Raw genomic sequence first — 27,806 nt, forward strand, 5'->3', positions numbered from 1 at the left:
AATGTATAAGTTGGGGGGGGGGATTCAATTCAATTATGTCAATACTCTGCGAGTTAAAAACATCCAGCTGTAGATTTCAATATGCATTCATCCGCCTGATTCATCTCCCTTCTCAGGAGGCTGAAAGCCATTCCCAAAGAAGGAAAGCATGCAGCACTTCAAATATGACAGGAATTTTTGGAGGTTTTTTTTCTAACGCTCCTGTAACATATACATATATATGCATAGTAGACTTCAACTCAGAGGTCACCCCTGTGTGCTTAGTAAGGATTTTAAAGATTCACACAAAGGTAGAAAACCAATCAGCGCTTTGCATGAAGTGGCTTGGAAATGAAACAGATCAGCACTGTGCCCTGGGATAAACCAGTTCTAGCGCAAAGGCTGTATCCACAGTTCGTAAACGCTAAGATGCTCAGAGCCCTTGGGGTGTGTGCATGTGTGTGCGGTGTGTCCTGCTAAGCCCCACTGCAGCTCTTGCGATGCTAAGCCTCAGCATGAGTGACATCTGTTTCACGGAAACAGTCTGACTTCAAAGGAGCTCACAAGAGAAGCTGCGGCCTTCTTATTTCCTCCTGTGACGTTAATGGTTTTGTTTCTGCAAATGGGCTCTCTTGCCGACAGCCTTCATCCTCTTTCATCTCCAGTATTGAAGACAGACAGGCAAAGACATCCCAGGAGTGACACAAGCAGTTCCAGTTTGTATACAGAAGGCGAGGGCGATGGAAGCTGCAGAGGAAGATAGTTCTGAAATCCGAAAAAGGGGGTGATATGCCGAAGCATGAAAGCCCACCTCCTAAGCATTACTGGCATCCTTCCACCCTTCTAAAGGCTGTTATTTTGGTTGTTGTAGGTTTTTCGGGCTGTAAGGCCATGCTCTAGAAGCATTATCTCCTGACATTTCGCCTGCATCTGTCACAGGCATCCTCTGAGGTTGTGAGGTCCTCGCATCCTCTGAGGATGCCTGCCATAGATGCAGGCAAAACGTCAGGAGATAATGCTTCTGGAACATGGCCATACAGCCCAAAAAACCTACAACAAAGTAGTGTTTCCGGCCATGAAAGCTTTTTACAATAGACAGTTATTTGTTATTGGAACATTGAACAGTTTAGGAACAAGCCACCAACAATCATGCCTGCACATATTTACGAGTCGTATTTTAAAAGTCACAGTAACTGGAGTTTATTCTACCAGTGATATGGCTCAAAGGAAACTTTAAAATAATTATACTCTGTTAAGATTATGTACTATACACAAAAGACGTGAGTTGAGGATCCAGTCTAAAGGCCTGCAGCCAAGATGCTTCCAACCAAGGTCCTATCTTTGAGAGCATGCTCAATGTCCTTCTCTTGGATCTTCAAGAAGACCTAGAAAGAAAGGGATGCGTTACAACGGGAACTGGGGGGCAACATGACAATCATTTTTTTAAAAAAAGAAATGCATACTGTAGGTCAAGGATCACATGTTTCCCATCCCTGCATAAGATTGAGGAATAAGGTCAATGTCAAACCATTTTAAAGAGTGAGTTTAACTCCAAGGCTACACATCTTCAAGGCAAAGAGTTTTACTTTATCTGAGGCTTGTTTAGTATCAAGGATGAAAGCACCCAAAGTGTTCAGAAATCAGTCCAAAGTTTAGCTATTAGACCAGTGGTTCATGTAACAAGTAAACTTTCCTATTCTGAGTGAACACTGTCTAGTCACCAGCAGCTTTCTTGGACTCTGGGTAGAGGATTTCTCTAGATTTGTAATGTTTTAAATTTGTTGCCATTGTCTAATCCAGTGGTTCTCAACCTGTGGGTCCCCAGGTGTAACCCTAACCCTAACCCTACAACTCCCAGAAATCCCAGCCAGTTTACCAGCTGCTAGGATTTCTGGGAGTTGGAGGCCAAAACATCTGGGGACCCACAGGTTGAGAACCACTGGTCTAATAGAACATGGCTGCTTTACTCTCTTGGACACCCATATTCCCATTGTAGCCCCACCCACCGCAAAAGCAGTCCTGTAATAGTACCTTATGAATAGGTTATTAACTGGTTTTAAGGATTTGAATTATATTTTAATGTTTGTATATTTTTAGGTTTTAAATTATATTGTATTGGTTTTATTGTGAGCTGCTTTGAGCCTCTTTTTTAGAGATATAAAGCAGGATAATAATAATAATAACAACAACTATTATTATTATTATTCTCTGGCTCAAGCTAGGAAAGGTGGTCCCAGTAGTGATCGGCAACTGGGTGCAGTAACTAAAGACCTTGGCCTGCACTTAAAAACAATAGGCACTGACAAAATTACCAATTGTCAGCTGCAAAAGGCCACCCTAATCGGATCTGCATGCATTATTCACCAATACATCACACAGTCCTAGACACATGGGAAGTGTCCGACATGTGATCAAATACAAAAGCCAGCATATTGATCTTGTTTAGAATAATAGAATCATAGAGTTGGAAGAGACCTCATGGGCCATCCAGTCCAACCCCCTGCCAAGAAGCAGGAAAACTGCATTCAAAGCACCCCCAATAGATGGTCATCCAGCCTCTGTTTAAAAGCTTCCAAAGAAGGGGCTTCTATCACACTCCAGGGCAGAGAGTTCCACTGCTAAACAGCTCTCACAGTCAGGAAGTTCTTCCTAATGTTCAGATGGAATCTCCTTTCTTGTAGTTTGAAGCCATTGTTCCGCGTCCTAGTCTCCAGGGAAGCAGAAAACAAGCTTGCTCCCTCCTCCCTATGACTTCCTCTCACGTATTTATACATGGCTATCATGTCTCCTCTTGGACTTCTCTTCTTCAGGCTAAACATGCCCAGCTCTTTAAGCCGCTCCTCATAGGGCTTGTTCCAGACCCTTGATCATTTTAGTCGCCCTCCTCTGGACACATTCCATCTTACTATGTACTAATCTTGTTGTGTATCAAATAATAATAATAACAATAATAATACCTTGGTCAGCCGGGCTTCTTTAGCCTTCTTCAGCCCCACAATACCCCTGGCTTCCAAGAGGCCTGAGAGTGAAAGGCACTCTGACTGGTCAACAGCTCCCATTTGCTGCTTTCGGCAAATTTTGCTGTAGGCTTCATGCAGCTGGAAGGAGAAAATATTTGTGAAAACCTAGAGTGATTCAATTCAGGAGACATGGACATGACTGCTTTATCAAAGCTTCTCCCCATGTCTCCATCCAAGTGGATCAGGCTAGCTTGATACAAAACTACAGCTTGTAATGAGATGATGCCTCCCCCCCCCCCAATTGTGTCTTGCACAGCTCAGCTAGAGAAGTAGCTACAAGGCCAAACATTAGATCTGCTCCATACTTCTGTCATTCTAGCTCTGCTACTAGATTCTCCACTTTTTAAAATGCAACGAAGAACTGGCTGATAGAGAAACAAAAATCCTGTGAGTGGAACTAAAAAGAAAAGATTCAGAACATGGTGTTAAATCCCCAATTCAGCCACAAATTAAGTGGGTGGTCTTGGGAGAGTAATAGTCCCAGTTTGAGGAGTTCAAAAGCTTCTGCCTCCACCCTTTTCATCTGTCATTTCTGCAGAAACCAATATTTTAAGAAAGAACTTCTACTATCTTCTTGACAAATCCTACTCGCTCTGTGGTTGGAAAGATAAGGAGATAAGACTAAAGCAGGGGTCCTCAAACTTTTTAAACAGAGGGCCAGGTCACAGTCCCTCAAACTGTTGGAGGGCCGGATTATAATTTGAAAAAACATGAATTCCTATGCATGCTGCACATATCTAATTTGTAGTGCAAAAAAACACTTGAATCAATACAATAAGTAAAATGAAGAACAATTTTAACAAATACAAACTTATTAGTGTTACAATGGGAAGTGTGGGCCTGCTTTTGGCTGATGACTATAAGATCATCTGGAGAGGACCTGCTCTCGGTCCCGCCATTATCCCAAGTACGGTTGGCAGGAACAAGAGACAGGGCCTTCTCAGTGGTGGCCCCTCGGCTATGGAACGCCCTTCCTAGGGAGATTAGATCGGCTTCCTCGCTCCTATCATTCCGGAAGAATCTTAAGACATGGCTATTTGAGCTGGCATTTGAAAATACAGAGCAACTGATATAATAACGGAATAACTATATGGTGGAACTGGACATTGTTTTAATGATTATCGATGGAAGTATGTTTCATTATAATGTTTGATTTTATTGTTGCTGATGTTTTTATATTGTATATTGTAATTGTGTCCTTGGTGGCATTGAATTCTTGCCTTGTAAACCGCCTCAAGTCTCCGGAAGGCTGAGAGGGGCGGTATAAAAATGTACTAAATAAATAAATAAATTGTGGTTGTGTGCTTTCAAGTCATTTCAGACTTAGGTTGACTCTGAGTGAGGGCCGGGTAAATAACCTTGGAGGGCCGTATCCGGACCTCGGGCCTTAGTTTGAGTGCCCCTGGACTACAGGTTTAGAGCATGGCAACGTTTAGCTGAAACTGCAGTGACCATGCTTCAAGTACTGTATATACTCGAGTATAAGCCTAGTTTTTCAGCCCCTTTTTTAGGCTTAAAAAGTTTCCCTCGACTTATATTCGAGTCAAGGTAATTTATTACTGTACTCCGTTATTATTATTATTTTCATTTCATTTATTATTTTATTCTATTTATTATTATTACATTTATCATTTTCCTCTATTATTATACATTTATTATTTTACTGTATAATTGTTGTTATTGCTACATTCATTCTTTCACTCTTTTTATTATTGTTGTTTTTACATTTATTATGTTACTCTCTATTATTGGAAGGATACATAAGCACATTTACATTGAAGAAGGAAAATAATCATTTAATCAGAGTTGGACAGTCTTATCTTAAATTACCATTTTTGTAAATATTCAAAAATATATAACCTACTGATTCCTCAATTAATGTAATTTAATTGGTATCTATTTTTATTTTGCAATTTACCAGTAGCTGCTGCATTTCCCATCCTCGGCTTATACTCGAGTCAATCAGTTTTCTCAGTTTTTTGTGGTAAAATTAGGTGCCTCGGCTTATACTCGGGTCGGCTTATACTCGAGTATATATGGTAATTCAATCTGTGACGTAAATGGCCCTCATTAACTTCCAAGGTTTTAAAAGAAAGGGGGGTGGTGGTGCAGAAAGTGCTGATTCCTTTACATATTCCTACTTTCTTATGTATTCTAAGTCCTGCACAGACAGCTAATTTTTTTAAGTGGAGCCATGCTATGACTCACTCACTCTGCATGTACAGCTCTATCCCACTATTGTAGTTGTAAGACTTTTTGGAAAGAAAAATTGTGGTATCAGATGAAAGAGTAGTTATTGGTGAGTTGGTGAGACGCACCTTTCCGAGGGTCACCTCTTTGGATTTTTGATGCTTGGCTAAGAGCAGCAGAGAACAGACCAAGATTTTCTGTTGCAAGGGGAAGGAATCGGCATCACCACAGGCATTGCTAGCTGCCATCCGATCACCATACACCTCAGAGATCACACGGGAGACATGGAGCAATCCCACCCGTTTGGGCACGGATAACTCTGTGGCTGGTTGGGATTTGCCTGAGGAGAGAGAAATCAGAAAATGAATTGTAATTAGATAGATAGAGAGGAAAAATAGAACTTATAATGCACTACATAGATAAATGTAACAATGTAAAATGAGAGACTCCTGGTAAAAGGTCTCCACTCAGCACTGGATGGTTCAAAATGGCATCGCTGCAGAACAATACCCGTTTGTCTCTGTGTGTGTATTTACCATATAGACTCGAGTATAAGCCGACCCGAATGTAAGCCGAGGCACCTAATTTTATCACAAAAAACTGGGAAAACGTATTGATTCGAGTATAAGCCGAGGGTGGGAAATGCATCCACTATGGGTCAATTTCAAAATAAAAATAGATACCAATAAAATTACATTAATTGAGGCATCGATAGGCTAAATGTTCCTGAATGTTTTCATAAAACTGTAATTTAAGATAAGACTGTCCAACTCTTATTAAACCATTATTCTAACCTCCTTCAATGTAAATGTACTTATTATTAAAATAATAAATATAATAAAAATAATAGAGTAAAATAATGAAAATGCAATAAAAACAGTAATAATGGAGTAAAATAATAAATGTAGTAAAAATAGGGTAAAATACTGTAAATGTAATAATAATAATAATTAGATTAAAATAATAAATGCAATAATAATAATAGGGTAAAATACTATAAATGTAATAATAATAGAACAAAATAATAAATAGAATAATAATAGAGCAAAATAATGTAAATATAATAATAATAGAGTAAAATAATAAATGTAATAAAATTATACTAATAACAGAGTAAAAGAATAAATAACCTTGACTTGAGTATAAGCCGAGGGGAGCTTTTTCAGCATAAAAAAGGGGCTGAAAAACTAGGCTTATACTCGAGTATATACAGTTTTTATTTATTTAGCATATTTATATACTGCCTTTCTCAGCCTGAAAGCAACTCAGGGTGGTTTACAGTCGGCAATCAATGCCCCCAACAACATAAAATTTAATTTAAAACATTAACATATAAGTCATATAAAAACAGTAGAAACAATAAAAACAATAAAAAAAATAAAAACACAAGTCCTCAGCATCACATTATTAAAATCATTTTCCAGTCGCATCATCCAATCATTCAGTGGATCTAAATTAGCCAGTTACACTGCACCTGCAAATGCTTGCTCAAAAGTGTTGTACAACTTGTGTTTGAGTTGCCCACAAAGAGTTTCTGACCAGTCTTCCATTCAGGCATAGATTATAACCCCCAATGCACAGAGTCTTTATCCTCTAATTTCAAACGATAGTAAAGATAAAGGTTTCCACTTGACATTAAGTCTAGTCGTGTCCTGCTCTGGGGGTCAGTGCTCATCTCCATCTCTAAGCAGAAGAGCCGGCGTTGTCTTTAGACACCTCCAAGGTCATGTGGCCAGCATGACTGCATGGAGTGCCGTTTCCTTCCCCCTGGAGCAACATCTATCGATCTACTCACATTTGCATATTTTCGAATTGCTAGGTTGGCAGAAGCTGGGGCTAACAGCGAGAGCTCACCCCGCTCCTTGAATCTGAACCTCAGCAAGTTCAGCAACTCAGCGATTTAACCCGCTGCGCCACAGGGGGCTCCAATTTCAAAGGATACAAGTCACAAATACGCAGGTAGAACCCAAACCAATTGCTTCACTAGACCAGAGCTTCTTAAAATTTACCATACTCATGCCTCTTTCGACTTCAGAAATTTTGAATTGACCCCAAGTATATAAAATAGATATAAAATCAAACATTCGTTGATTTAAAAACCAGCATTTGCAAGGCTTTCCAAATAGGCTATTTTTTTTCTTTTTATCAAGTATAGCTGGAGCATCTTCTGCAAAATCCACTGTAAACACAACACAACAGATTCATGTAAATGTCAAAAGCAGCCACGAGTTGGCATTCAGAAACCTTTTACTGTTGCCAATTTTTGGAGTCGGGACCCATAGCTCTAGATCTTCACGACACACAGTCTGTAAACTCCATTTGAGAGATTCCTGCTTTCAGATCCCTTAACGTATCTGTTTTGCACCTGTATTCATGCTGCACTAGGTGCACTTAAGGCCAGGATCCGGAGAGGAAAGGCAGGAAGCAGGTGCAGCCTCCCTCTTCAGGGCTGTCTGATTCACTAATGCCGGAAGGAAAACTAACTTTTCTGCCAGTCAGCTGCATGGTTATTCCTTCCTCCCAGTAAGGCTCAAACAAGTCCCTGGGAAGAAGTGCGACCAATCAGGGTCAGGAGAAACAGTTAATGAAACATGACAGTGCGGCACAGCAGCCGAGCATCTGCTTAGGGGGAAGAATGGGGAGAAGCTACTTACAGGCAGGCGGGACTTTCAGCACAGTTTGGCTCATCACATCAGATTCCACAACCTCAATGGCCCTCCTAAGGATGAACGTTACATTTTAGATCATTAGTATTTTACACATGTTATCACCTAATTAAACTGCATACAGCCCATGCCACTGTTTCGGTAAAAACGTACAGTGCGTGCACATGCTTTCACTTATGGCAGTCCCATGAATCTCATAGTTTTTTAAAACAAGGAATGCACAGAAATGGGTTTACCAGTTCCTTCCTCTAAAACACAGCCTACAGCACCTGGCATTCTTTGGCGGTCTCCCATCAAAGTGCTAACCAAAGCTAACCCTTGCTTAGCTTTCAAAATCAGATAAGACTTGGTGCCTTTAAGCCCTTCACATGCATTATCCTGTCAAAAATTCAGCAGCCCCATCCCATTGCATGAGCTTCTGTACTATAAGGTAAAGGTTGGACTGGGTATGAAGAATAGCAAAAATTTATATAAACGCAGAATAGGGAAGAATGAATGAAAAGAGAAGAATGAAGTGCTGTATAGTCATTAAGGTTTCCCCTTAATGACTATACAAGCCAGCGTTGTCCGTATACGCCTCCAAGGTCATGTGGCCTGCATAACTGCATGGAGAACCATTACCTTCCCACTGGAGCGGTAACTATTGATCTACTCAAATTTACTCATATCTTTGAACTACCAGGTTGGCAGAAGCTGGAGCTAACAGCAGGAGCTCACCCTGCTCCCTGGATTCTTTTTAAAAAAAAACGTTTATTGATAACTTATAAAAAAAGATTTATAGGGAAAGTGGGGGAATATTGTATAGAAGATAGGAAAGTAGGAATAATCAGAGGAGAGGAGAACCCACCCCCCCCCAATTTATTGACTTCCGCTCTTTCTTCTTGAGCTGTTCCTTTTGTTATGTTAACCATCCTTAATTTTTTCTCTCTTAGGTAATATGTCCTAAAGTGGACTGTTTTCCTCTTCAACTTCTATATCTCTTGTATTTATCTTCAGTTTAATTTTCAGTTTTCATATAGTGCCAGACCACTCTGGCTGACTCTCTCACCTAAGTTTTTTACCTTTTAATTAGATTGATTTTATTTCCAAATGTAATTTTAGATACTGAAGAAGTCTTTTTTTGTAGATAGAAAATGAACCACAAGCATTTGAGGCCAAACTGGGGAGGAGGCATTCAAAGCCTTAAAAGAGCTGTATCACCCCATCTTTGTCTCATCCAATAATAATAATAATAATAATAATAATAATAATAATAATAATAATAATAACAACTTTATTTATATTCCACTCTATCTCCCCAAAGAACTCAGGGCGGATTCCAAACATAAAGGGCAAACATTCAATGTAATCCTTTTACATTATCTTCACATTTCTTCTCCAACAAGTTTGGAACATCCTATCTCAGGCTGCATCCAGTTTTGGGCTCTGACCACCAGCTGAAACCCAATGGCCTGACACGGGGTCTGTTACCATAATAAGATACCTAAACCACCCCCTCTATGTCCTCATACTGGGTGGTTATTCTATTTGCATCCCTACCTCGTCTTCTCACCCCAGTGCTCCCAAGCAGTGATGAAGAGTCACAAGAGGGAAACTAGGCAAGCATGCTCTACACAAAGAGGAAGGAGGCCTGGTGTGGCATGCACAGGCCATTAATGGGAGCTCATTACTATCTTGCCTCTTAATGAGAATAACGCTCTATTTGTTGCAGCGGAAGTGGTGCTAGAGGCAGTCCTCCACCCAAGGCCTCCCTGCCAACCCGTCTAATTTGGACACCTGATGGGTGGCATGAGGCAGGACTAAATCTCTTTAAGTTGACAACTATTCTTCAGCTAAAATAACATTTAGGTTACAAGACCAAACATCTGTCTTAAATTATCAGCAGTTACAAAACAATATGAGTTGTTTTGGAACAGCAATAAGAACATTTAAGAGCATTGTATGGCTTTTATTGTTGAGGTCTTTGCTAGCTTTTATAATATTTGAAGGGGGGAGAAGGGGGAAATGATCCAGCCATAATTTAGAGCTGTTAGTTTACTTTGCATAAACATAAAAGGGCATTTTAGGGGCTGCAGGATATGGCAGAAATAGTATTTTGCTGGTGGAGAGAAAGGATCAGTAGCTTGACAGCATATTTGTCATTGGAAATCCTACAAATCTACAGAGACACTCGCTGGAACACCCCAGCAAGCAAGAGTCCAAAAGTGGCAGGCTCAAACCCAGAACCTCAATCAATGGTTGATATTTATTTATTTGCTACATTTGTATACTGTCCCTCTCAGCCCGCAGGCGACTCGAGGCGGTTCACAAGGCAACAATTCAATTCCAACAACATCATAAAAACAAAAACATTTACAAGCTTTAATATATCAATTAAGACCATAACAATTAATAAAAACAAATCATTTCATCTCCTATACATAGTCCGATCTCACAGTCCAATTGTTCCATAATCCTATGTCTGCTTTTTCAAACGCCTGCTCGAACAGCCAGGTTTCGACTTTTTTCCGGAAAGTTTAAAGGGAGGGAGCTGATCTGATGTCCCTAGGAAAGGTGTTCCATAGGCAAGGGGCCACTACTAAGAAGGCCCTGTCTCTCGTCCCATCCAAATGTATTTGTGACGCAGACGGAGTTGAGAGCAGGGCCTCCCCAGACAATCTGATACCAAGTCAGAGACTCCCTCCTGGGCACACAGAAAACTGGTTGACTTGGAAGGCGCTGAACAGACTGCACTCTGGCACCACGAGATGCAGAGCCAACCTTAAGAAATGGGGCTACAAAGTGGAGTCCACGACATGCGAGTGTGGAGAAGAGCAAACCACTGACCACCTGCTGCAATGCAACCTGAGCCCCGCCACATGCACAATGGAGGACCTTCTTATAGCAACACCAGAGGCACTCCAAGTGGCCAGCTACTGGTCACAAGACATTTAACATAATGCCAAGTTTTTGAACTTTGTGTTTTTTTTAAAAAAAATACAATACAGCCGTTTGGTTTGCTCCTGATACAATAAATATTGGAAATCCCAACTTAAATCATTGACCTGCCATCACTGAATACCAAAACATGGTGTTTTGAGAAGGAAACAAAGTAAGAATTTACCTCATCTATGAATACAAAGATAGTACTTATTAAAGTTTAAAACATGGGTAGTGAGAGAAAAACTAAAAAGAAAAGGGACAGTACAAAAAATGAAGTAACTCCACACAACCAATCACAAAACTAAACAGAGGTAAGAAAACAGAAATATACCAGTTTGTGATATGTCAAGAATGATTCAACCTGTTTTCTTGAGGAGCAAGACTCAAGCAAAGTTGCCACAGGTGAATAACAAGTCCAGCAGTTATACTGATACAAGATATTTTGAGTTAATGACTGCCCCAGGTTCTACCAACCTAGCAGTTCAAAACATGCAAATATGAGGAGATCAATAGGTACTGCTTCGGTGGGAAGATAATGGCATTCCATGCAGTCATGCTGGCCACATGACCTTGGAGGTGTCTATGGACAACACCGGCCCTTCGGCTTAGAAATGGAGATGAGTATGAACCCCCAGTCGGACATGACTATACTTAATGTCAGGGGAAACCTTTACCTTTACTAAAGAAACATAATAATAATAATAATAATAATAATAATAATAATGCCAATTTTTTTAGAACCTCAATGTTGAATTAAGGGTCAGGGCACATAGTTTAAGAAGCAATAATCTAGAGCCAATGCCCTTCTGGGAAAATGCCCGCTGTTTGCTCTGGGTTCTGCTTGTAATTTGGACTGATTTATAGAGTTGGAAGAGACCCCCGTGGGCCATCCAGCCCAACCCCCTACCAAGAAGCAGGAAAATCGCCTTCAAAGCACCCCCGACAGATGGCCATTCAGCCTCTGTTTAAAAGCCTCCAAAGAAGGAGCCTCATGGGGTGGCATGCATACAGAGCCTTTTTTACAGCAACAAAACGGGAAACAATTAACTTTTTAGTCTCTTCCCCAAACAACTAGATGTCTAAACCACACACATGCACAAAAAGACCTGGCATCATAGTGCTGAAAACCGCCACTGTCCCCTAGAGTCACGTCCTTATGCTACAGTATGAAATTTTGAGCCAAATTCAGGGGAAGAGGCCCAACAAGTTAATGCTACTACAGTGAGGTCAAGGAAGGCGAATGGCAACCCTGATAAACTCACTTGCCAGGGAAAAGAAAACTCTTCCAAGCCCCATAAAGATGTCTGCTTGAGCACTGTTAATGAGGGCCTTTTGCAATCCAAATGTAATTAACCAATCTATAATCGCAGCAGGGAGGACCAATTCCTCTCACCCTTCATAGGTAATGGGCTGTGAATATTTCCAGACATTAACACAGCCAGGAGGCAGCACCCTCCCTTCTTCCCACAAAGGCACGAGGGCCGCCTCTCCCGCTCTCCAAGCAGGGGGACCAAACGCCATAATGAAGCCTTAAATCACATCCCGTGCGCCGTAATTAGCTTGAATTTTAAGAGTGCGATATATTCTTCACCTGCAGATGTCCAGAGCTTTGCGGGCATCCCCGGAGACGGAAGAGACTTTCCGAGCGCAGAACTGGATGGCGGCGTTGTCCAGCACCTGCTCCCCTGACACCTGAGGGACAGAGAGCGGAGCAGAGGGTTACAAGAGCAGGCTCTTTGCTATGACATCTTTCTGGCCTCCGAGAGAAAATACCAAGAGGCTTTAGGCACGGGTTGCAGAAGGCCAGCTCTGCTGCCTCAGCCCACAAGCTCTCAATATAACTCAGTCTTGACTCCATTGAATTCCTACTACATTTGTTACTACTGGCAAACAACGTAGCTGGTAGGTAAAGAAAGAGACAGAAGAGATATGGGCTTCAGCTAAGGGAAACAATGAGACAGATTGAATGGACACAGATGCTAAGTTATCAAGTCAAGGCGGGCAGATAATGTATTATCAGCAGATGGCAACCTTTAGCCTCCTCGATGCACATTTGTTAAAGATTACAACCAACCATGTTTGGGTCGTATACGTATGTACAGGTTTATGACATAACTTCACAATAAAGGTTAGTAACTTAAAATCTACAGAGACATTCGCTGGAACATCCCAGCAAGCAGGAGTCCAAAAGTGGCAGGCTCAAACCCAGAACCTCAATGAATGGCTGATACCAAATGAGAGACTCCCCCCTGGGCACACAGAAAACTGGGCAACTTGGAAGGCGCTGAACAGACTGCACTCTGGCACCACGAGATGCAGAGCCAATCTTAAGAAATGGGGCTACAAAGTGGAAATCCACCACATGCGAGTGTGGAGAAGAGCAAACTACAGACCACCTGTTGCAATGCAACCTGAGCCCTGCTACATGCACAATAATACCAGAGGCACTCCAAGTGGCCAGATACTGGTCAAAGGACATTTAATCAACTACCAAGCTTGCAAACTTTGTTTTGTCTGTTTGTTTGTTTTGTTAAAAATGTAATACAACTGTTTGGTCTGCTCCTGACACGATAAATAAACAAACAAACAAACAAATAAAAACTTAAGGGGAAAAAAGCACAAGAGTTATCAAGACCAAAGAGGAGACATGACAGCCATGTTTAAATAATTGAAAAGGTGTCATAAGGAAGAAGGAGCAGACTTGTTTTCCGCAGCCCTGGAGACTAGGACTTGAGAGCAATGGGTTCAAATTGCAAGAAAAGCGATTCCACCTTTTTATTTTATTATCGTGTCAGGAACGTCTTGAGAAACTGCAAGGATATCTGCAAGGACGTTGCCCAAGGGACGCCCAGATGTTTTTGATGTTTTACCATCCTTGTGGGAGGCTTCTCTCATGTCCCCGTAAGGGGAGCTGATAGAGGGAGCTAATCAATTCAATGCTAATCAAGGTAGCCAATTGCCCCAAACAGACAAAGAGTTCTTTCTCCCACCCTGGACATTCCACAGATATACAACCCCCTTGCCTAGTTTAATATATAATAAATAATAAAATATAAATAATAAATGTAATAATAACAATAGAGTAAAATAATATAAATGTAATAATAATAGAGTAAAATAATAAATGTAATAAAAATAACAATAAAGGAGTAAAATAAGAAATAACTTTGACTCAAGTATAAGCCATGGGGGACTTTTTCAGCCGAAAAGGGCTGAAAATCTCGGCTTATTCTCGAGTATATATGGTACATAATATCTTGTGGATGGGACCCATGTTCAAACAAAAAAAGAAACATATATGCTTACATACATAGTCTGAATATTTTTTTTGTGTCAGGAGTGACTTGAGAAACTGCAAGTCACTTCTGGTGTGAGCGAATTGGCTGTCTGCAAGGATGTTGCCCAGGGGATGCCTGGATGTATGATGTTTCACCATCCTGTAGGAGGCTTCTCTCATGTTCCTGTATGGGGAGCTGGAGCTGACAGAGGGAGCTCAACCAACTCTCCCTGGATTTGAACCGCTGACCTATCAATCAGCAGTCTTACTGGTATAAGGGTTTATCTGTTATCAATTTTGTGCGTGAAACAACGTTTGGTGTATACTGAACCATCAGACTGCAAAGGCGTCACTACCTTAGCCCTCTATGGCACAATTTTGGATTCTGAAATTTCAGATAATTATGGAATCATAGAGTTGGAAGAGACCTCATGGGCCATCCAGTCCAACCCCCTGCCAAGAAGCAGGAAAGACAAATAATGCTTCAGCTGCACCCTCTAAAGTGGATGTCACTATTTCTTCTGTTGGCTGCTTAAGACTACAACTGAAACTGTGGGGCTTTGTTGTCAAGACCTTACCTGCTTCAAGCGCTCCTGAAGGATGGCAGCAAGCTGATCTTTGTTGTAAGGGGGAAAATTTAGCAGCTGGGGTTTGCACTTGGGGCGGGTTTGCAAGCGGGGCAGGATGCGATCCGTGAGATCCAAGGCATTGGCTATACCTGCCAACAAAAATAAATTTAAAAGCCTACAACGGTATTCTTTCCCTCATAAATTTTACATCAGAATGGATATGAATTTGCTGTTAAAAGGCCGAAACATAAACACATTCAAATTACCCATCTGGCAGTGGCTTTCTGAAATATAGTTCACCTCCCACTCTAGTGAAAACCAGCAATGTTCAAGTACACAAATGAGTAGGCAGCCCTCATAGCACATCAACACCTTACTGACAAAAAGTATAGCAAAGAAGTATGAACATCAAGGACTTCAAGCATTTTTGTGCAGGAAATAGCTTAGTTTTCCTGCAAAGTCCAGTCAAGCACTCCTCCTTTGAGAGTTTATGAGCTTCATTATTATCGAATTTGATTATTATGTTCTCTTTAGATTCAATTCAATGGTCAATTATTGGCACACATTGACCAGAATCACCCTGGAAGATCTAGAGGGGCCTTTCTCTCATGAAAAAATTTACATTTTCTTCACAGGGTTTTGCACCTCTGATCTTTTGAAGTGTTGGGTTTCTTGTATTCCACCTAAAAGGCTTTTCCAAATCTCTTGGTCTCCAGATGTGCTCAAGTAGGCTTCGAAAGGGCTGAAAAACTCAAAACTCCTGGAATCGTTTCCACTCTTTTTCTGATATTCCTGCTCTCAAAAATATATTGTAAAACAGCCTTTTTGACACTTACCAATGAGAACAAGCCGGGAGTTGGGCAGAGAAGGCCATTCGAATACTGTATAGAGAACATCTTGTCCCTTGCTGTCCAGTTGGTCCATCTCATCTAAAACAACCAAACTGTAAAGCAAACAAACATGTGAGCATCACTCCTCTAAGGCTAGGAAGAAAGTAATGTGAAGGCCCGACAAATAATCCAAAGATAAGGAAGGCAGCAGCTCCCAAAAGTCCTTCTTGTACCATCTAGGCATCCAAACAATCATCAAAACCTATCAACTGCAACTTGTCCCATGGGGTGGACATCATTGCTGTTAGATACTCTCTCTCTCTCTCTCTCTCTCTCTCTCTCTCTCTCTCTCTATATATATATATATATATATAAAATTGTAGAAACTTTTTGAAATTGCAGTAATTTATCTGCTTTTTCAAAAGAAATATTTCTAGTCACTAGAACTAGTAAATATTGAAGTAACACTTTATAGTTATATTTTTTGACACTCAAGGGATAAGATGCCAGTTTTTCCCAGTCTGTCAGTCAAGGCTGGTTCCTTATTTGATTGTTTTTATAAAGGATCACAAAGATCTGTATGTTCCACTCTGCTATTAAATGAACAGGGGCTGATTTATACATTTTTTACTTTTGTTGATCATTTATCATTTGTCAGTTTCACAATATTATTTTCTATGTTATCATGACCTATACTTACTTGTTACCCTCATTCAATTATAGGTTAGTAAGCTAACACTTATGTAAGCACCTCTGATTCACTGGCTCTACTTTATAGCTGCTTTGTTGTTGTTTTTTTGTATGTGTGTCAGGAGCAACTTGAGAAACTGCAAGTGGCTTCTGGTGTGAGAGAATTGGCCCTCTGCAGGGACGTTGCCCAGGGGACACCCGGATGTTTTACCATCCTATGGGAGGCTACTTCATGTCACCACTTGGGAAGCTGGAGCTGACAGATGGGATTTTACCCTGCTCCCCGGATTCAAAGCGCCGACCTTTCGGTCAGCAGTCCTGCCGGCACAAGGGTTTAACCACTGCGCCACAGCTATAATGTTTATAGATGGTACTAACATTAGATCCAGACCTCTGAGGAGGCTTTGTCTCAAAACACATCTAAACTAGATATGAAGACCCAGACAGAAAACACAAAAATTAGGAAAAATTGTTTGCTCTTTCCTGTATCTTTTTCCACATTCTCTTTATGGAAATTAGTTCATGTCTGATTAATGCTATAGAAGAGGAGACAAAATAGGGGGTTTGTTGTGTTAATGTTGATATCTTTCCCTTTTATTCCTGTTTTCATGCTCCTAGTAAACTGCCAAACAAAAGCTATTCTCAAAATTATTATTATTATTATTATCCTGCCTTTTCTCTTAGAAGAGACTCAAATCGGCTACAATTCACATTGGCCTTGCAGTTTCATTGCAAACTCACTAGCAACAAAGATAGTATTTTTGTAATTATGCTCTCAATAAACTGTACATTATTTCAAACACTCTAATTATTTGGCAAACCAAATAAACATATTTGATGTTTGCAATAACAAAATGACTTTCAATCTAGAATCTATTTCTAGCAAGGCTAGAAATTTTACATCTCTCACCCAAAACATATTTTATGTAACTAAATGTGGAAAATCTGGCATGTTTCTGAGACAGAAAGAACGACTACAATCTGCAATATTGCCAGGATCAAAGTTTCCAATAAGATCCTAATAATGGATTAGGAGGATAGATTCCAGGCAACACAGTCATAAATATAAACTCAGCTCCCCATAAACCAGCCATTCATGTAACAATCAGCTTCACCAAGACTGATGAATAACAAATCTCACAGACACCATTTTATTAAGCACATATTTCTACAGTGTACTCCAGGCAGAAATCTAGCAACTGTCTCACTTTGTCATCATTAGTAACTCTATGAACGTCCAGGTTCATATGAGCAGTTACTTAAGAATATTAAATCCTAATCAAACTTCAATTCCTCAAGAATACTCTGAGGAAGGAATTAAAGTGAGGAGGGAGCACGAGGAAGGGCTATGATCCCTCTTTAAACTCCTATTCCTGGACTGTTTGTTCAAATTAATCTTACCAGGAAAGAACCTACTCCACTTATCAGAAGGATACCACCTGCTCACTCTTTGCTCTATAATAAATAAGGTAAAGGTTTCCCTTGAAATTAAGTCTATTTGTGTCCAACTCGGAGGGGTGGTCATCATCTCCATTTCTAAGCCGAAGAGCTGGCATTGTCCATAGACACCTCCAAGGTCATTTGGCCAGCATGACTGCATGGAACATCGTTACCTTCCCGCAGAATCAGTACCTATTGATCTACCCACATTTGCATGTTTTCGAACTGCTAGGTTGGCAGAAGCTGGGGTTAACAATGGGAGCTCACCCCTGCTCTCTGGATTAGAAATGCTAATCCAGGGATTGTGGCGCAGCTGGCTGAGTGTCAGCTGCATTAAGATCCCTCTGACCAAAAAGGTCATGAGTTCGAAGCCAGCCCGGGTTGGAGTGGGTTTCCAACCAATTGTGTGTAGCCTGTTGTCGACCTTTGCAACCCGAAAGACAGTTGCATCAGTCAAGTAGGAAAATAAGGTACCACCTTAAAGTGTGGGGAGGCTAAATTAACTGATTTATGAGGCCATAAGGAAGACTCCAGCAAAGCATTCCAGTGGGGAAGCATGCGGGGAATACGGAAGTGCTTCATCAGTGTCGCAGATAGACGATGAAAGCGACAGCTCCCCTGGCAGCCAGAAAAAGTTAAATAGCCTCTGTCTATGTCTGTATATGTTTGTATGTAAAAAATTGGCATTGAATGTTTGCCATATATGTGTACACTGTAATCCGCCCAGAGTCCCCTGCGGGGTGAGAAGGGCGGAATATAAAAGCTGTAAATAATAACAATAATAATAATAATAATAATAATAATAATAATCTTTGGTCAGCAAGTTCAGCAGCTCAGTGGTTTAACCCGCTGTGCCACCAAGGGCTTCATAATACATAGTAGGTGAAAATTCTAGGACATTATCACAACATCTTCCTTTCAAGCCTAATAATAATAACAACAATAATAACAACAACAATAAAATGGAAACTCTCATCTTCACAAAATATGCCTAATACAAAATATGCAATTACTGATTTATTTAGATTTAAAAAGTCCTACTTCCCAGTGGGAAAAAATGAAGTAGGCTGCCGGTTTGTCAAAAAGTTTGTACTCACACCATAGGGGTGCCTTTTGTCGTCAGCCTCTTCTCCAGCTTTCTGATGACATCATTCCTGGCTGCTCTGTCGGCTCCAGTCTGGCCCAGTTGCTCAGCAATGGCTGGGAAGACAGCATGGGAGTTCCTCAAGGCCATGCAGTTTAAAACAATGGTCTTAGTTCCCATGAGCTCAGTCTGCCAAAGAGAGATACAAAAGAATGAGATGGAACAGAATTTGGCAAAAGCCTCTGTAACAGAAATACAATGAAATCTGGGGGGGGGGGGGGGGGGTGCTCCTGAATCTATTGTGGAAATAGGACATTATGAATAATAGTTATTGAATAGCACTGAACTGAAAGACTGCTAATAGAAGTTACCACAAAAGTGGCTCCAGAGCAGGCACGGGCAAACTTTGGCCATGCAGGTGTTTTGGACTTCAACTCCCGGCTGTTAGGAATTGTAGTAGTTGAAGTTCAAAACACCTGGAAGGCCGAAGTTTGTCCATGCCTGCTCTAGAGCATTGCTTCTTAAACTATGAGTCCCAACCCCAAATGAAGTCTCCTTAGCTCAATGATGGGGTCCTGAAAAAAATTGGGATCAGTGAAAGTTTTCTGAACATCATCTAGTGGTTGGCCAGCATTTCTCAACTTGAGGGTTAGGACCCTGGGGGGAGTTGCGAGGGGGTTTCAGGGGATCACCAAAGACCATCAGAAAACATACATTTGTGATGGTCTTAGGAATTGGCAGAGAAGCCTGAAAATCCGTCTATCCTTCTCTTCCTTTTTGGAAATAGAGGTGGCAAATCCTCCCACCAAAAGCCCTCCTCAGCTATGATTGGCCGGCCTCTTGATGAATAACAGTATGGTGCATGTGTGTGAGGGAGAGCATGCAAGGCAGGAGGGAGGTTTGTGCCAGTGAGTCCCTTCAAGGTATGGGGATTCTGTGTGGGAAGTTTGGTCCAATTCTATCATTGGTGATGTTCAGAATGCTCTGATTGTAGCTGAACTATAAATTCCAGCAACTACAACTCCCAAATGTCAAGGTCTATTTTCCCCAAACTTCACCAGTGTTCACGTTTGGGCATATTGGGTATTCATGCCAAGTCTGGTCCAGATCTATCAGTTTTTGAGTCCACAGTGCTCTCTGAATATGGGTGAACTACAACTCCAAAACTCAAGGTCAATATCCACCAGCCCTTTCCAGTATTTTCTGTTGGTCAGAGGAGTTCTGTGTGCAAAGTTTGGTTCAATTTCATCATTGGTGGAGTTCAGAATACTCTTTGATTGTAGGTGAACTATAAATCCCAGCAACTACAACTCCCAAATGACAAAATCAACCCCCTCCACCTCACCAGTATTCAAATTTGGGCATATCAGGGATTTGTGGCAAATTTGGTCCAGTGAATGAAAATACATTCAGCATATCAGATATTTATTTTATAATTCATAACAGTAGCAAGATTAATTATATAAGTAGTAACAAAAATAATGTTATGGTTGGGGGTCACCACAACATAAGGAGCTGTATTAAGGGGTCGCGGCATTAGGAAGGTTGAGAAACACTGTTTTAGATATTTACATGAATCTCTTGTGCCACATTTACAGTGGACTCTACAGAAGATGCCTCAAATGTACTTCTGAAAAAAGAAAATCAGCCTTACAAATGCTTTAAAAATCAAGAAATGATTGATTTTTATACCTATTTTAAATACCTACTAGAAATCCCAGCAACTACAACTTCCAAATGACAATATCATATTTTTTTTGAGTGAAGGACATACATTGGGTTGTTAGGTGTCTTGTGTCCAAATTTGGTGTCAATTCGTCCAGTGGTTTTTGAGTTATGTTAATCCCACAAACGAACATTACATTTTTATTTATATAGATATAAAACGAGTCCTGAGTGGAAAGGTTTAAGAAGCTCTACTCTAGAGAACTTAGAAAATTCCTCAAGAGGTAATCTCCCTGGGAATTCGCTAGATCTTCCAGGGCGACTCCATGTTCCAACATTATATTAAACTCTATGTTGCATGTTTCTATAATATATTAAAAAGAAATGTTAGCACCCAAATTCAGGCTCCTGTGGTTACCTTCAAGTCCAGGAGGGCCCTGTTCAGGCAAGCACTTTTCCCAGTCCCTGGAGCACCAGAGATATAAAGGCTTCCAGGTTTTTCCTTACAGATGTGTTCCTGGAGGAAGTGATGGAGAACACCTGTCTCCTTCTCTCTGGCATGCAGCTGATCTGGAACAGCTGTATGTAAGAGACTCTTTGCCTGTTGATAACAGCTGCCTGCACAAAAATTAAGATGGAATAGTTTTTGAACAAAAAGTACACAAAGAAGCACACCATGTAATTTGCCAATCTCTCTGCTACAAATTCATGAAGTGGCTCAACTCACCATAAACCAGCTAAGGAAGTTTTTAATTGACACATTCCAATATATTAAATTAACTTAGAAACAAAATAAACTTTATGTTCACACCTATCGGGTCATGTTAGTAGTCATGCCAAGTTTCAGGTGTCTATGGTGAAAGATAGTGATATATCTCGGAACTATGGTTTAGATAAAGATACTCTATAGAAGACTTTTATGACTCATATAATTTTAGTTAGTTAATAATTCAAGTCATTTCTATCTTATGGTGTCCCCATCACAGGGCTTTCCTGACAAGGTTTATTCACAGAAGTTTATCATTGCCTTTCTCTGAGGCTGAGAAAGCTTGACATGTCCAGGATCACTCCAGGGTTTCCATGGCTAAATTCAGAGATTCAAATCCTGGTCTCTGTTGGGCAAGTGAGCTTATTATCAAAAGACCTTCCTCACAAATGTACGGCATAGTAACTTATTAGGAGCAGTGTGACCCAGAACCAGTAGCCCAAAGTGAGAAAAGAACAAAAATACACAGACCAATGTTACATATTCTATAGGAGGCTTTTCTTTGTAGTAAAATAATATAGTTGCATTATTTACAAGAACAAGTTTCCCAAAACACAAACAAATTTCTTTCTACTTCCTTCTTTGCTTCCATGCTGAGCTTCTTTCTCATGCAGATAAACAGCTTCACTCTCACAGAGCCTCTTGTGTGAAGTTACACAGGAGCTTCACTGAAGTTACACAGCAGCTACACAGGAGCTTTTCACACTCAGCAGTCTTCACACTAGAGCTTCCTCTCACACTGAGGCATTCTCATACTGAGGCCTACTAACACTGAGGCCTTCTTACACTGAAGGCTCTCTCAGACTGACACATCTCATACACTGAGATGAACTAACACTGAGGCCTTCTCATACTGAGGCTTACTAACACACAAAGGCCCTTCTCCCACAGAGACCTCTCATGGACTGAGTGCTACTAAGCTACAGGCAAACCTGCTTATATTGAACTGCAGCTTTTGCTGAGTCACTGCATCCATTTAACCCTTTTCAGTGCTTGACTTACATTTTTGTAATTAAAAATACCTAGTTAATATTTCTGACAGTCTCCCAGTCCGATACTCAAATCACTACAACATACTGGGTCTAAGCTGTATTTTATTTATTATTTATTGTACTTATGCCCCACCCTTCTCACCCCCAAAGGGGGACTCATGGCAGCTTACAAACTATGGCAATAATTTAATGCCAGATTCAAACAATAACAATATTAGTAAAACACAATATTATAAATCTGTAATACTGGACTTGATATACTGACCTGGCTTTTTAACACCACTTGCAATGGAGAGACTTGTGACATAAGAAACCAATACATTTCTTTAGGTGAACATTTGGTAGGATGTATAGCACCCTGCCCACATGTTTAGAAGATCCCTAACATCAAATGATTCATCACTATCTGGGCTAATAAAACCTATGGGGAAATGTTTAACCTAGAACCTCCAAACCAAAATCAAACAAATAATTCTACACTATCCTGCCATCACATGTACACTACAGATAGAAAAGGGTGGGTTTCCCAGAAAATAAATAAAGCACCAGTTCTGCGAAGTTACCAAGAACTTATGTCCCCAAACTCTTTACACAGAATTTTTCATGTGAAGAATTTTATAAATCACCTTAATTTTCTCATTCTGTAAAATTCACACAAACATCAACATTAACTAACTCAAAGAACAATGTATGAATTGGAACAAAATACAACAGCTCTCTCTCTCTGGAAGTTCCATATACATCTACAGAAGCAGAGAATGTGCATAATAGAGATCCTCAATATGTATGATATAGTTACATACCTTCTTGCTTAAAAAGACGAGTACACACCAGCTCTTTCTTAGGGAAGTGACGTTGTAAAGAAGTGGGAGTCTCTTCAGTTCTGCGGTGGGGTGAGGGAACCACATTGGTAGACCTGGTTGGAGATTTGAGGGCTGAACGCTCACTGAACAGTAAAGTTCGTCCCTTTGGAGAACTGGGTAGAAAGCTGTTCTCTTTTTTACTCTGCTTAGATGGGGAGCAAGGCAACAACTGCGTAACATTGCAGAGATTTTCATCTCCTGTGGGAGGAAAAAGGCATTCAGGTAAAAAAAGGCAAGAGACAGTAATAGAAGTAGAAGCTGAGTAAGAATCAGATACAAAAGATAGCCTATGTCATAATAAAAAAAGGCCTACTCCAGTCACAGAAAATAACTTTCTAAAAATGCTGTAAGATTTTTTTTTCTTTCAAGTATGTAGCTCTCATGAAAAATCATTCTGAAAAAGTACAATTCCTTTCAAATGCCTCTGGCACTAATGCTACTTGTTCATCTCATTTTTTACAAAACAAACAAACAAAAACACTATGTTCAGCAGCTCAATTTTTTAAAATAGAAAACTCTTTGTACAAAATTATCAAAGCAAAAATTATTTCAAGCACAACAGCAATCCAAACAGGTTAACCTAATTCATTTCACATGAATTAGTATTTATGGGAAATGAAGAACCTGTCAATGGTGGCTTAAGAGTCGTAGTGATCAGGAATAGTGTGGTGTGAACCTGTGCTTTTCAGTTGCATATACAAGCAGTTCCCAAGGTACAAACATCTGACTCACAGACTTAAGAACGGGGATGAGGCAACAGGAAGTGAGAGAAATCTACCCCTTGGAAGTGAAATTCACTCCTGAAAGAGTTATCATGAGGAAAAGGTGTCTCCACTGAAGCTTTCTCGTCAATCCTTATTTTCACAACAAGCCATTTTCCCCCCAAAATCCAATTCTCACAGGGACAGAAAGTGAGGTGAAACCTTCTGAAGTATAAAACCCGCCCAGTGGTGTTTTGGAAAACACGGCCACTTTCTACCATAATTTCTTGAAGCCTCACATATTGATTTAGCACCAAGAAGAAGACTTAAACACATCTAATGTATACATGCCACTGCCCAGTGATGCTTTGGAAAACTTTGACTCACCAAGCCGCTTGCGAGGGCTGAGAGGCAAGACTTGCTTCTTAGAAGAGAGTGGTGAGACTGGGGCTGAATTCAACTTTGAACCCTCTTCTTTAACTAGAGTCTGGCAAAGGGTCCTGGTTGATTTCCGCTTAGGAAAGTCGATTTTATTCTGTTTCTGGGTTTGGGACTTAGATCTGGTACTAGGCATGGTGGATACTAAAACCAAAAAGAAGCATATAAAGAATCAGTATACAAGTTAAAACATACACAACTAATCTCTGCTTCAGACACATGCATATGAAGCACCTTTTAAATCTCAACTATTATATTATTCCTAGGTATAATTTTGTCTTACAGGAGTTATTTATTTATTGATCATATTTATACCCCGCACCCCAAAGGTGACTCAGGGCAGCTTTACACATAGGCAACTATTCAATGCCTTAAAAACATACAATTAAAATAAACATTTAAATTAAGATTAAAATCAATGAACATTAAAATAGTTAAAAACATTGCAACCATTATTAAAACTGCACCATCCACAATCGTAATCTGAGGCTATTCCAATAGTCATTGCATATATTCTTCTTCTAATCCTTCTATTGCACTTCTCCGAAGGCTTGGTCCCAAAGCCACATTTTCACTTTCCTTCTGAAGGCCGGGAGGAAGGGAGCTGATCTAATGTCACTGGGAGGAAGTTCCACATCTGAGGGGCCACCACTGAGAAGGTCCTGTCTCTCGTCCCCACCAGTCGCACATGAAAAGGAGGTGGGACTGAGAGCAGGGCCTCCCCTGACGACCTTAATTTCTGAGGTGGTTCATAGGGGGAGATGCATTCAGACAGATAAGCTGGGCCAGAACCATTTAGGGTTTTATAGGCTAAAGCCAGCACTTTAGTAATAATACTGAGCCTGGGCTGGAGCACAAAATACTGTCCATTTCTTGTTCAGGAAAGATCTCAGTAACCAATAACTCTTCATTTCCTTCCAAGGTCATTTATCTCTCCCCCCCCCCCCCCCCTTAAACTTTAGACTGAGGGGCATCCTAAGTCTGAATTGACTTGAAAGCATATAACAATAACAATCCTAATTGTTGGATAGTGTGATTTTAATGCTTTTATTAGGTGTTTTAGTTCTTATATTTCATGTTTAAAATGTCCTTTTATCTTATCTTATGGTGAATTGTCCTATTGATTTTATGCCTAGTTATATGTTGTCGATTTGAGTTTTGGTTTATGCATGTAAGGCATTTAATTTTGCTGTTATATTTGTGTAAGCCACTTTGAATCCCCCAAGGGGTGAGAAAAGCAGAATATAAATACCGTAAATAAATAAATAAGTAAATAAATAAATAAATAAATAGACTCATCAGCCAAAAACATGCTCACACTTCCCATTCAAATACTGGTAAGTTTATGTTGGATAAAACTGATCTTCATTTTCAATACTTTATTGTTCTTTCATGGGTTATTTGTACAGTGTGCACACGAATTCGTTCATGTTGTTTTCAAGCTATATTCCAACCCTCAACAGTCTGTGGGACTGTGAACCCTCTGTTTTAAAAGTCTGAAGACCTCTGATTTATTGCAATAAAGACACATTGCTACAACCTGATGTTGAATGTTTCTCAGTGCCCTTCATCACAATCATTATCCCAATGCCAATGCTTTTTGTCGTGTCAGGAGTAACTCCTGGTGTGAGAGAATTGGCCGTCTGCAAGGACGTTGCCCAGGGGATGTCTGGATGATTTTTTTTAATGTTTTTATCATCCTTGTGGGAGGCTTCTCTCATGTCCCCGCATGAGGAGCTGGAGCTGATAGAGGGAGCTCATCCGCCTCTCCCCAGATTCGACCTGTTGGTCTTCAGTCCTGCCGGCACAGGGGTTTAACCCACTGCGCCACTGGGGGCTCCATGCCAATGCTACTAAAACAAGACAGAGGATGAGGAAAAGGTGTGACGCATGCAAAAAAGTTGTAGAAATATCTTTGCCAGAAGACCTGTTAACTGAGGGATACCTGTAAACATATGTACTTCCATTCTACGCTGGTCAGACATTATCATGACCCAAACATTTGTTTAATCAGGACATTATATAGGTCAGGCATCCTCAAACTGTGGCCCTCCAGCTGTTTGGGCCCCCAACTCCCTGAAGCCCTATCGAGTTTGTTCAATTGCCAGGAATTCTGGGAGCTGAAGGCCCAAATAGCTGGAGGACCACAGTTTGAAGATGCCTGATATAGGTGATTTATTTATTTTTTTATTATGACATTTATATGCTGCCCTTCTCACCCTGAAGGGGACTCAGAGTGGCTTACAAGATATATATACATACAATATATTATATTATTAGCATAGTACAATATCAGTATTAAATATTACTATATTGTACTATACCATTACATTATGATATTATTAGTAATATTACATATAATGTTCATTCGTTTCAGACTCTTTGTGACTTCATGGACCAGCCCACGCCAGAGCTCCCTGTCGGCCGTCACCACCCCCAGCTCTTTCAAGGTCAATCCAGTCACTTCAAGGATACCATCCAATATAAATATATAACTATAATATCTTATTATTGCTTGTTCCAAATCTCCAGCATTCAGCATTTTGGCCATCCATACATGGAGGTTTCATGAGTATTGAGTAATAACCAGTTTGGGGAAAACGTAAACAGAAACCCCAAGTTTTCTCATTCAGTAAAGAAGTCGTTATAATATTAGCAATATTATAAAGTTGGTCTACAACATAAGTTGTCTTCCTCTATTATGACAGTAATATATTGCACAAATACAGCTGTTTTAAAGCATATGAATGGCAATTAAAGTGGGGTAAAACTGCATTCCAATTACCTTCAGTTTTCTTCTCAGGGAAACCGCGCCAAACTCTTCACTATCTCCTTCCTTCTGATATGACAATTGCATCTGCCGGCTCTCGCGCGCGCGCGCCAGCCGTCCGCTCGAGCTCTCCCATTGGTTCCCCGGAGCGCGCGCTCCGCCTCCTCCCAGCCAATCGCCGCTTTTCGCGCCAAACCCAAACCTCTCATAGGCTTCTTCGTCTTCTCATGGGCAGTGTCAGAGCCAGGACCTGGCTTCCGGTTAGAACGTTCAGGTTAAGCGCTTTAGAACGGGGAGGGGGCACGTGCGTGGTCTTCCACGTGTCAATCAAACTGCAACTTCCTTCAACTCTAACCAGCCTGATTTAAAAAAAAACTATTAAGCCTGCTGTGCCATAGAATTCTTGAAGTTATGTTGATCCGGCTCGATGGGCATTAGAATCCTTTAAATTACGCTGATTCTCGCTTCATAGTCCTTGAAGCTATGCTGACCTATTCTAATGGGCCTCATAGTCCTTGAAGGTTTATTTATCGTGTCAGGAGCGAACCAAAACAGTTGTATTAAAATCAAACAGACAAACAAAACACAAAGTTTGCAGACTTTGCATTCTATTAAATGTCCTTTGACCAGTATCTGGCCACTTGGGAGTGCCTCTGGTGTTGATGCAAGAAGGTCCTCCATTGTGCATGTGGCAGGGCTCAGGTTGCATTGTAGTACGTGGTCAGTGGTTTGCTCTTCTCCACACTCTCATGTCATGGATTCCACTTTGTAGCTTTGGACTCCCAGAATTCCCAGCTGTCTCATAGGCATGCCCAAACTCTGGTCCTCCCTCCAGGTGCTTTGAACTTCAATTCCCATAATTCCCAAAAGCGTGAATGGACTCCGGCTGCTGAGAATGGGTTCCAAATGCACCGAGGAAAACAACCAGCTGAGAAGAACTCTCG

General features: G+C 40.6%; 1 protein-coding gene across 1 annotated transcript; it reads right to left on the minus strand.

The window, feature by feature from the left end:
• CDC6 (cell division cycle 6) lies at positions 1 to 26,965 on the minus strand. The gene is made up of 12 exons (XM_060781038.2): positions 26,878 to 26,965; positions 24,042 to 24,236; positions 22,894 to 23,151; positions 20,751 to 20,950; positions 18,681 to 18,856; positions 15,460 to 15,566; positions 14,633 to 14,772; positions 12,369 to 12,469; positions 7,844 to 7,908; positions 5,318 to 5,529; positions 2,937 to 3,077; positions 1 to 1,364 (listed from the first exon to the last, which is right to left on the minus strand). Exons 2-12 carry the CDS (start codon positions 24,226 to 24,228, stop codon positions 1,278 to 1,280), a joined length of 1,674 nt encoding a protein of 557 aa, XP_060637021.2. The 5' UTR covers positions 24,229 to 24,236; positions 26,878 to 26,965; the 3' UTR covers positions 1 to 1,277.
• Between the last annotated feature and the right edge of the window lie 841 nt (positions 26,966 to 27,806).

The sequence above is a fragment of the Anolis sagrei genome, chromosome 6, assembly GCF_037176765.1.
Source record: "Anolis sagrei isolate rAnoSag1 chromosome 6, rAnoSag1.mat, whole genome shotgun sequence".
Classification (NCBI taxonomy): domain Eukaryota; kingdom Metazoa; phylum Chordata; class Lepidosauria; order Squamata; family Dactyloidae; genus Anolis; species Anolis sagrei.